The sequence below is a fragment of the Mus caroli genome, unplaced genomic scaffold (genome assembly GCF_978045245.1).
Source record: "Mus caroli unplaced genomic scaffold, Mus_caroli_1 scaffold_9, whole genome shotgun sequence".
Classification (NCBI taxonomy): domain Eukaryota; kingdom Metazoa; phylum Chordata; class Mammalia; order Rodentia; family Muridae; genus Mus; species Mus caroli.
Genome location: NW_028227264.1, coordinates 63,061,459 through 63,073,717, shown reverse-complemented (window position 1 = coordinate 63,073,717; position 12,259 = coordinate 63,061,459). Strand labels below are relative to the sequence as shown.

At 37.8% G+C, this 12,259-nt stretch overlaps 1 protein-coding gene across 5 annotated transcripts in view; it reads right to left on the bottom strand.

Annotated features, from left to right (window-relative positions):
- The window catches only part of Ctnna3 (catenin alpha 3), a 1,580,538-nt gene that overhangs the window by 130,335 nt on the left and 1,437,944 nt on the right, over nucleotides 1-12,259 (bottom strand). For all 5 annotated transcript variants that reach the window (XM_021173456.3, XM_029482775.2, XM_029482772.2 and 2 more), the window contains one exon: nucleotides 3,936-4,117. In XM_021173456.3, coding sequence (XP_021029115.2) covers nucleotides 3,936-4,117 — 182 coding nt within the window. The remainder of the gene's footprint in view (nucleotides 1-3,935; nucleotides 4,118-12,259) is intronic.

Below are 12,259 nucleotides of genomic sequence, written 5' to 3'. Positions count from 1 at the left end.
TTTCATGAGGTCCCACTTGTCAATTCTCGATCTTACAGCACAAGCCATTGCTGTTCTATTCAAGAATTTTTCCCCTGTGCCCATATCTTCAAGGCTTTTCCCCACTTTCTCCTCTATAAGTTTCAGTGTCTCTGGTTTTATGTGAAGTTCCTTGATCCACTTAGACTTGACCTTAGTACAAGGAGATAGGAATGGATAGATTCGCATTCTTCTACATGATAACAACCAGTTGTGCCAGCACCATTTGTTGAAAATGCTGTCTTTCTTCCACTGGATGGTTTTAGCTCCCTTGTCGAAGATCAAGTGACCATAGGTGTGTGGCTTCATTTCTGGGTCTTCTATTCTATTCCTTTGGTCTATTTGTCTGTCACTATACCAGTACCATGCAGTTTTTATCACAATTGCTCTATAGTAAAGCTTTAGGTCAGACATGGTGATTCCACCAGAGGTTCTTTTATCCTTGAGGAGAGTTTTTGCTATCCTAGGTTTTTTGTTATTCCAGATGAATTTGCAGATTGCACTTTCTAATTCGTTGAAGAATTGAGTTGGGATTTTGATGGGGATTGCATTGAATCTGTAGATTGCTTTTGGCACAATAGCCATTTTTACAATGTTGATCCTGCCAATCCATGAGCATGGGAGATCTTTCCATCTTCTGAGATCTTCTATAATTTCTTTCTTCAGAGACTTGAAGTTTTTATTATACAGATCTTTCACTTCCTTAGTTAGAGTCACGCCAAGATATTTTATATTATTTGTGACTATTGAGAAGGGTGTTGTTTCCCTAATTTCTTTCTCAGCCTGTTTATTATTTGTGTAGAGAAAGGCCATTGATTTATTTGAGTTAATTTTATATCCAGCTACTTTACCTGAAGTGAACTAGAGATGCAGACACAGGGTACAGTGTTGACAAAACACACCCAGCAAATATAACATTCCAAATTAAGGCATCTACTAAAGTTTGATTCTCCCACCATATTTTCTAAAAAAAAAAAAAAAAAATTGAACAACTGTACACTTACCTAGCTTACTTTTCCATTAAATATCTTCAAATATTTACTAGGCAAGACCTAGCAAAGCAGTGATTTGTGGAAACTAAAAAGGGGTAGGTGAAGGAGATGGGGAGGGAGGTAGCCAGCATCAGGCCAGAGTTCCTCCTATGCTCTCAGCAGGCAGACATGGGTGAGCTGCCAGAAGCTTTCCACTTGCCCCAGGTGGGCATCTAAGCCACTGAACCCACTCTATGGGGTATGGACAAGGGGCATCCCCTGAAACCAGGGGCCCCCCCAGGACTACAACTCGTAATCCCAGGGTTATGGGAGAGAGGGCTTAGGCAGAGAGGTTCCCACGCAGGCAAGAGTAAGTGCAGTGGGCCTTGAGTCCAGAAGATAGTCTATAGTTTTAGAACTTTATTGTAGAAAGGCAGGGGGAAAGGAGAGAGAGACCAGCCATAGCCAAGAGGAGAGAAAGGGGAAAAGGAGAGAGAGAGAAGACTAGAGAGTAAGAGGGAGAGAGAGAGAGAGAGAGAGAGAGAGAGAGAGAGAGAGAGAGAGAGAGAGAGAGAGAGAGAGGAGAGTGAGAGGAGAGTCAGGGGAGTAAGAGCAAGAGAACAAGAGAGTGAGGAGGGGCCAAACAGCCCTTCTTATGGTATGCTGCTATCTTTACTGTTGCTAGGTGACTGGGGATGAGTTTAGCCTGAAGGTCAGAAGCTTGGGGCATTGCCTACTTGACTACTAACCATGCTTCTCTTGTGGGGGCTGAGGGGGCGGTAACTTCGACAGGAGCCAGGGTTCCAGGAGACATGAGAGAACTCCTTCTGTCCCATGTAGGTGAATTATCACCACTGGTCCCGGGGTTCAGACCTCAGCTCAACCGGAGACCAGACTGTCTGTGAATAGCCCATTGCCCCACAGTGATTTATGCATCTCTTTTGTCATTTAGATAAAAAGTATCACATTGTAGCTAGGCTTTGTTACAAATGTTTAGCATATTATCTTTTCATTTTAATTTTCTTTATAACCTTTCACTGAAACAGCATTATTATGTTATCCCATTTACTACTTCCTGTATTTAACATTTGAAAACTGTTTCTCACCCTTAACCCTGAAAGGCAATATACATTACTAATTAATTATGATTTTAAATCACATTTACTCATTGTTCCATCATAACATTTTTTTTTTGTGTGTGTGGTGCATTGTGATACAATATTTTCCTACATGTAGCATGTTTGGCATAGGGTAGTCTTCTGTTCTGTAACTTCAGTAGTTACATGACGACTGAATTTTGTTTAGGTTTGTATTTTTTAGCAACTGGTAAGAGAGGCATTCCACATCTTGCTGCTCTTTGGTTAATTATGTGAAGACATTTGCAACCTGTTTTCCACATATTGTTCCCCTTAATGACCTCCTTTTCCCTGAAGGGTGGATGTAGACTGCTAGGCAACTGAAAGACATGTTCTCATAAAGATTTTGTGTTTACTGAAGGCTGGCCCATACAGTGCAACCCCATCCTAGAAGTGTTCTGGTATCATGGTCTGGGTCTCCTCACCATCAGGATTCAGTTTGCACATGCATATAACTCATGGTCTACCTTTCAACTCATACTCAATAGCAAGGAGAGTTTTTTGTCTAGGAAGACCCAAACCCCAGACATAAAGCTGCTGTCACTGTTTGCACAGAGAATGACTGTTAAGTGTCCACTCACTGGAATATTCCAGTAAATAGGTTTCAGCTCATGAAGGGCTAAAGGACTTTCCAGAGAAGCATACTTAGAGCAACACAGGCATGAGAACTTTCATCAGTGCTCTCAGAATAGGACAGTGCAACAGAGACGACTTCCTCAATGAGGACACATGCTTAACACTGTCCCATGCTAAGATTTCTTGGGCAATTGAAGCAGGGTCATTGGCCTTGGGCTCAGTAAATTATTCCTGTTTATATTTGGCCATCATCTCCAACTTCCATAATTGCCTTTATCTCCTTATTTTGTTGAGTCTGGGCCTCTGCTTCTTGTCCTCTGGTCCCTTTTCTCTCTGTGGGAGCCTTATAAATTCATGTCTTTGCAAACTTCTTAACATCAAGCAGGAATATTTATCACACAATTTTATGTTTCCCCCACCATCACCACCACAATGAACTGGGGCTAAATAATTATGGTAAAAGACACAATCAGTTAGGACCAGAAAAAGGAGGGAACAAGGCTCTGAGAACTGTTTAGAGAGATAAGAAAGGTCAGACACCACTGCCAGTTTACTTGCTGGGGAAGTCTCATTTTCAAGTGACCATCCTCCAGCCACCGGACATGAGCTGCAGTATTGCAGGCAGGAATAAGGGACGGGGTCTTTGAAATCCCTTCATTTGTCAGGATACATGTACAGGGTCTCATGGCCATGGTGACTCTACCAGAGAACAGGGCCAGTCAGACTGTACTATCACAAAGTCTCACCAATATTTTAAAACATTTATGTTGCTTCCCCATAGACGATGCATACTTCCTTCATAGCCATCATTGTTCAGGGGGTTTCAAAGACTCTGAATTGCAAACTCAGGAATACTACTGGCCACAAATCCCCATGAGATAGCAGTAGGTATTAATCCCTTAAGAGCTTCAGAGTGAGCACGCCCTGCTTACACATTTCAGTGGACAGTTAGCCAGGTATTAGATTGATACATTGTAATCTCTGCTAGAGAGTATTAAGTTATGAGAGTATGGTACAATGTAATCTCAGTGGATGAAGGTCTGAGAGCATGAGGTAACAGCTGTGTAAGAAATTGTACTATTTTTACCACAATTTTGGAACTGTACATTTGTAACTTCCTAATTCCATATTTGCGTTTCCCCTTGCCACTCAGAGAAACTTGGACATTTCAATGATGTGACAACCATGTGACTGCCATCCATCGCTTAACACAACATCATTCCTGTGCACGTACCTCGTGAAGTCGGTCATCTCCATCATGATCATGCACATCTTCTTGGCAAGAACAATGATGTCATTGCTTGTGTCATCCCATATCTCAATCTCTGCGTCCAGCTTGCTCTTCACCTTCTTGAAGTCGGCGACTTGCTCAGCAATCTTTTCCTTTTCTGCCTCAGGCAGTTGAGTCATCTTGGCCTAAAGTGTGGTAATTCAGTTTTAAAACCATTCCCATACAGAGCAGCACTTTAGGAAGAAGTTCTCATGAGAGGACATTGATACAAACACTTCATGTAAAAATCAAGCTTAAAGTTGTCCAGTCAAAATTTTCATACTTGATTCAAATAAAAAAAGCTACACAATTTTAAGTACTTGCTTGCAAAGTTTACAATTAAGATTAAGAAGGTAGCCTATGGTGTCAGATACTTGAATTCTCTATAAAATGGCCTGCTGCTTTGCAAATTCCTAATATACCAGATTTTAAATTAATTAAAATTGAATCTGAGGCATCACATTTGTTAAAAACTGCATATACTTCATCTACTTTTAATTATATTAATAGATTCAAAAGATATAGTTAAAATTCACTTGAAATGGTATAGGCTACTTATCATCTATTTATACATATATGTATACATATATATGCATAAATTGTTCCTTAAATAAAAACTGTATATAGATTCATAAACAATTATAGATTGTAATTATAAAACGCATAGATGGCATGTATAATTTGTATATGCCATGTATTAGCATATACCCTATTCCCATGGAAGAATAAGGGTGACAGAAAGGATTTATGAAGGACAACATTCCTCATTAGCATACCAGGTCTAGAGGTCTCAAGCAGCAAACATTATCTGCTTCGGCATGATAGCACACTGTGAATATGTTACATTCATAACAGCATGCAAATTGCATCTACCCATTGCATCTGAAATGAAGCTTTGGTAAGAAACCATGTAAACTCTGACACCACCCAATTCTCAACCTCACTGCCTGGAACCTGTCAGCTTTGTGAATTAGAAAAAAAGAAATCTAGGAATAAAAATGATCTGATACTTTAAAGACCATAAAACCTTATGAAGCTCTTTGCAGTTACATTGTGAAACAAGTTAGGTCTGGATCTACTCCCAGCAATCACATACTCATACACACATAGTCACATAGTTAAATACAAACACATAGACACCCAGATATACACACAAACACACCATATACAACTACACACACACATACAAGGAAGCATACATAGAAACATGCATGTTCACACAAAGAGATACACATACACACATAGATATGAACACATCACATATATCCATATATACATATTAACACACACTAGAATTTCAGATATTTTCTAGTAGTATGTGGAAAGAAGGTGGCTTGAAAATGACAAAACCTGCATGTTGAAGTTTCTTATTAGATTTTGTATATAGAACATATGATATCTATAATTATTTCTGCTTCTAGTAAATAGAAATCTATAGATAGGAAAGACATATGAGAAAGCTTTGTGATTTTCTGAATATTAGATTCAAAATAGTAAAAAACATTAGCCAGTGAATCAATATTATATAATAACAAAAGCTTAGCTGTATTAAAGGAAAGAAATTAGGCTGGATTAATCCCAGCATTCAAAAGGCAGAGGCAGGCACACCTCTGGTAGATTAAGTGCAGCCTGGAGTACAGAACAAGTTCTAGGCCATGCAGGGCTACATCTCAAGAGACCACATCTCTTTAAAAAATTAAAATAATGTTTAGTAGAAAATATAAACAAAAATATAAATCAAAGAATCAGTGTGTACTGTTTGTCATTTAGAATCTCGACATGGTGTCAATAAAGCACTCAGGACTGGAATGTCTTGCCTGTTTTCTAGTGTAGCAAAAACAACCAACAATGTCTAATGTGAGGTTTCTCTTAGATTCCTTAGCATAAACCTGACACATATTAAATGCTCAAAACTGACATGTATTTCTTATTCAAAGAAAACTTATCGATGTATATTAATATTTTTAGCACATTATCATTTCTCATTTCATTTTCTTTGAAGACTAAGGTTAAGCTTCCTGAGGCTAGAGTTTAAATTTTTTTATTTTATTTAAATTGTGTGTGTATGCATGTGTGAGAGAGGGAAAGGGAGAGGGAGATGGAGGAGGGGGAGAGGGAGGAGGGGGAGAGGGGAGGGGGAGGGGGAGAGGGAGAGGGGAGTTTATAAAGCATATGAGTGCCAGTGGCTGGGAGCACCAGAGATGAAACTCCCAAAATGGTGCTGGAGTAACAGTTAGAAACCAAACTTGGGTTTTCCTCAGGTACAGTGCCTACTCTTAGTCACTGATCCATCTCTCTAGCCCAAAGGCTACATTTTTAATTAGTGAGCTATACAACTTCTTTTTCTTAGCAACTAAAAAAAAATTTTTTTTCTTTCTTCCTCTCTTAGGAAATGTGTCCTGTGCAGAGTTTAAAAGCAGAGCAGCCTTTACTGCCCCTGGCATATGGCAAGACACATAAATGAAGACACAGCTCACTACTTCTAGAATCAAAAGTAATATGTAATAAGTAAAGTAATAAGTAAATTGTAAGCTATCAACCCGTTAAACGAGCTTGGAAATAGAAATAGGTTCTCTGCATCTTGAAGATTTGGTCATTATTTTTCTCCACTCATAAAAATGTTTATACATTCGAGGACTAATAACTGTATTTGAATGTTCAACAGAAGCATCTTTGTACATCCTACATCTGAGAGGTAATGAATGTGTATTTATGGTTGTGCTGGGTTCTAAAAGTTATTACTATTAATTATTATTATTGTTGTTATTATCATTATTTTCATCTTCATGTTCATCATCATCATCATCGTCATCATCATCACTGTCATCATCATCATTTGGTCACTTGACACAAGCTTGAGTCACTTGGGAAGAGGGACTCTCAATTGAGAAAATGCCTTCAAATCTGTGAGATATTTTCCTGATTAATGATTGAAGTGGGAGGATCTAGTGCCCTGTGATCATGTGGTCCTGATTTGCATAAGAAAGCAGACTGCACAGCCCATAAAGAGCAAGCCAGTAATGCAGAATTCCTCCATGGTCTCTGCTTCAGTACCTGCCTCTAGGTTGTGGCCCCGCCGAGTTTGTGCCCTGACATTCCTCCTTGATAGGCTGTTATCAGCAAGCACAGCATGAAATGTTTGTTTCAACAAAACAAAAGGAGCACTGAGACACTGATAACCAGTATCATCTGTAATGCTGAAGTCTACAGCAAAATGTTATGGAAATCCATCCACTAAGGACACAGTAAAGTGAAAGTGGTGATGTGGTCTAGGGTATTCCAAGCCCTGTTCCTAGAAATGGCACTGATCTTCTATGACAGCTCCAGGAAGTCCTGAAAAAGGACTTCCTGGGGCTCTCATAAAGTTCCCCAGGATTAAAATGGACAATAACAAATTCCATCCTCCTCTTGAGGGAGCCCATTGGATCATTGGACAACACAGCAATGAAAACGAACACAGAGAGAAGAGTCACTGGCTACATTCAACATACTCTCAGCTCACATGGCAAGCTACAATCAAAGATTTTTCAGCTCTGGCAAGGGGACGGTCAGAAGTTGGGCAAGAGTTTGTCAAACTGAAAGTTCTAGAGGATTCCAGTCTTTGCACAGGACAGCAACAGTCACGAAACATTAAATTACAGCCTGACACCTTCACTGAAGGGTTTAAGTGGATCTATGAATAATTTATTAAATGCCATCAATCAATTTCAGTCACTGGGAGAATTTAAGAGTACAACCCAAGAGAAGACTAGATGTTGAGGATTCCAAATAAAAAAAATTTTTTTTTAATTATTTTGTATAAGATATGGAACGAAGCAAGAGATCCATCGCATAAACAACCACCAAACCCAGACACTATTGTGGATGCCAACAAGAGCTTGCTGACAGGAGCCTGATAGAGCTGTCTCCTGAGAGGCTCTGCCAGTGCCTGACAAATACAGAAATGGATGCTCACAGCCATCCATTGGACTGAGCACAAGGTCCCCAATTAAGGAGCAAGAGAAAAGACCGAAGGAGCTGAAGGGGTTTCCAGTCCCATGGGAGGAACAATATGAACTAACCAGTAACCCCAGAGCTTCCTGGAACTAAACCACCAATCAAAGAAAACACATGGTGGGACTCATGGCTCTGGCTGCATATGTAGCAGAGGATGGCCTCGTTGGTCATCAATGGGAGGAGAGGCCCTTGGTCCTGTGAAGGTTCCATGCCCCAGTGTAGGGAAATGCCAGGGCCAGGAAGCATGGAGTGGGTGGGTTGGTGGGCGAGGAGGGAGTGGTTAAGAGGATTTTTGGAGGGGAAACTAGGAAGGGAGATAACATTTGAAATGTAAATAAAGTATCTAATAAAACAAAAAACAAACAAACAAATAATTAAAAAAAAAAAAAAGAGCTGGGCAGTGGTGGTGCATGCCTTTAATCCCAGCACTTGGGAGGCAGAGGCAGGCAGATTTCTGAGTTCGAGCCCAGCCTGATCTACAAAGTGAGTTCCAGGACAGCCAGGGCTATACAGAGAAATCCTGTCTCGAAAAACAAAACAAAACAAAACAAAACAAAACAAAACAAAACAAAACAAAACCAAAGAAAAAATAAGGGTTAAGACAAATACAGCTAAGTAGAGACTCTGACATATAATAGCCTGGAATCTACATGTCTATGCTCAATATCTATAAAGCAGAATGCTGATATAGTAGCTCTGTGGGATTCTTGCCACATGAATGATACTGTATTATGTATTTATTGATTTAGAAACTTAAAACCGAAGACAATAAAAATAGCTGTCTGTGACTTGTGGCAAACTCTCTCTAGGTACCATTTTTAAATTTGAAATTCTATATTCCTAAAAGCCCAATAAGGTCAGTACTAGGATTATCTCAATTTACACATGTTCTTGCTCTATTGCCATGCCAATGAACATGATCATTATCATCTAAAATGCACCAAAACAACCCACACTGTCTTTGGAGATATTCTCAAGCGCACTAGTATTTATCAGAACCAATTTTCCCTCTCCAGTGTCTTCATCTTCCTTCTTAGACTGTGTTGAGTCTTTACCATTCAAGACACATCTAGTCACAGAATAATGCAAAGCAAATGTAGTCAAACAGAACTACAGTTTTAACTGATGATCATCAGAATAAATTTTCTACACTAGCAAGAAAACTCATGAGAAGCAACTCTTGATTGTCTCTATTATTCTGCTCTGCTCAGGACAAATCCTGTCCATGTCCACCTGTCACATGTCATTGTGTGTCCATCTTATTCTATATATCCTCTACTAATTTCCTCTTCCATTTGAATGTTTAATTCAATTGTATAATTTGTTATATTAAAAAACAAAAACAAAACCAAACAAACCTCATCTGCCCAGTCTGGCCTGGCCATGGCAGGAGTGGGATGACATCATCCCCGCTCTTAGAACAGAGCCAGCAGGGCACAGGGTTTGCTTGTATTATAGTCTACATATTTTCACGTTCCTCCTTTGAGGGATGTCCTCTCGGTCAAGGTTAATAATATAATAATCTATAATAATCAGAGACAGCACAAGTCTAATAGGCAAAAGTGTGTATAATGTCTCAGCAAAATGGTAAATGCTGAGACTTTCAGGAGAACCCACAAGGCTGTGGGAAAGAACACTGAGGGCATGAGTTCAAAAATATGTAACTTCTCAAGTGTTTAATATGATGCATGTTATATAAGGATGCAATATGAATTGTATAAGGAGCTTCACAGATCTAAAGGAACAGAGGCAGCTGCACTATGAGCCAACTTGTCAGGAAGGAGATAAAGATTTAGGGAATGATGATCCCAGGGCAAGATCCCACCCAGCTAAGGTTTTTTGTTTGTTTGTTTGGTTGGTTGGTTGGTTTTGTATTTTGTGTATGCTTACAAAGGCAAGCAGATTCCTGAGTTCAAGGTCAGCCTGGGAGAGAGGAAGTTTAGGTTTAGGAACAGGCATGATAGGAAGGATAATTTCAGGGTAGGGTCCCACCCAGCTTTCTTATTGCCTGTGCTTACACTTCCCATCTCTAATAATCAAGCTTGGACCTACAATTTGACTTCAAGTCATTCTTTTCACTGCTCCCAAAAAACTCTTTCTAAGAGCTTCTCTTCAAGTCAAGGTTTGTCCTTGGCACCTATCTATGTCTCTGTACAAAATAAATAACTGAAAATCTTCACTGTTTACATAGTAATATTATAAAACAGGGAAATATTTAGACTGTGAATGTACGATTGGAGCTATTTTTTAATTATTTATTTTGTTTTGCTGTTTTAATATAATTATAACTTCCCTTTCCCTTTCACCCTTTGAATCTTTGCTTACATCTTTCTGTGCTTTTTTTCAAATTTATGCTCTCATTTTTTACTAATTGTGATAGCATATATGTATGTAATGTATATTGTATATTTATATATAAATACATAATATAGAATATACATCATATATGTTATATGTAATTATATGAATTATATGATATAACTACATATAATATAATTATATATGATTATATATGACTATATAATATAATTATAACTATATAAGTAATATATAAAATTTTAATCAGTTATTGTTAAAATATATTAATTAAGGATATATACATATACATATACATATAATATACATATACATATATATATACCTTGTTCAGTATAATATAATTTTACGTTATTGTGTTTCAGCAGTGTGCATGTGATATGAGATAACCAGTTGGTATGTTCTTCCCTGGGGTGACTATTTCTCTGGAATTATTTTTCTCAATTGAAAAACATTTATGTACCTATCACCAAAATCAAATAAAACATATCACTGATATAGTGTAAGCCTTTACATATCTTTATTGAATGAGCTCCCAGATTATAATGAGTATCTAGATTTCTGAACTCATAGATAAATGGCTATTGATTTATAATCCTTGAACTCATGTCTGACCTGCAACTTAAGTGATGCACATGTTTATGTTCTGTTTGCTGACATGCACATAGGATATGCCCCTGTGTAAATAGGGCACTGTGTAAAAAGAATGATATTCCATTGTGTAAACTGTGTGGCAAGCCACTTAGTTAGCTGAATGGCATACCACTGTAACAATAGGCAGATGTTTCACTGTGTAAACAGAATGATGCTCCATGATATAAACTGGATGGTGCTCACTATGTAAACAGAACAGAGATCCACTGTGTAAACAGACAACATTTGTTTTGTGTTTCTCAATAAATCTTTTGAAGATATTCCAGTTTGTCTTTTATGGGTAATGAATATCATTGGTTCCTTCTTTACCTACATAAATGCTTGTAAATTTTCTGCATCTATAGATGTCAAACTGGGGTGTCACAGGGGAATTAGTAACCTTTTTGTTATTTATTCTTTCTTATTTTCACACTTTGTACCCTCTACCTAAGTAATGCTTTTTGTTGCATATAAGTATCATAAGGTTTATCCATTTATTATTCTTGTTATTCTTTTATCTGTGTTAGGTTAATCATTTAACTAGTTCTAATTCAAACAATATATAGCACTTTCTTTAGTTTCTGGTCTATGTAGAATTTAGACTACCTTACCAATTCCTATTGTAGAAATTTATGATGTTCTTTGTTTTAGTCTAATCATTTGGGAATACAAAAAATACTACTTCCTAGAGCAAAGTTTTTTTTAAACCTTTAACAATGACCACTACCTATTTTTTATTGTTTCAATTTTTTTACGTACTTCCCAAGAGTATAGTTTCTCTGAAAGTAGGAGAATTATTGATGATAAATAACACAAGTTTAGGGATTCATAATAGGAATGTCTACAACCTAGCTTATTCCTGAAAGAATAATCCTGGTGTTTTGAGAGGTCAAGAAAGGAAGTTGACAGATCTAGCCAGCCCTAGGTTATAGAGGAAGTTCAAAGCTAGCCTAGCTAACTTAATAAGACCGTATATTTAAATAAAAACAAATACCAATAATATTTGAAAGGAATAGCTCAGTGGTAGTTCAGCCCAAATACATGAGGCTCTCATTTCAATTTTCAAATGTGAAAAACAACAATCTAATACCTAAAGAATATGTCTATGATATTATGGCTTATGTTTTCTTTGGGGCTTATAGTATACTCTAAGTCTATCCTGTAAACCCAATAGGATTTCAAACTTGCTTCTCTGCTGCTGTTTTCCTGTCTACTTTGTTAGTCTAGTCTTCATTAAGCTCATTGATCTCATTATTTCTGTATAAAATATTGATCTGCTGAATGATTTTCTGTCCTGCTCAGGAAGATGAGGAAAAATCTGGAAGACGACTTATCAGTTTGTG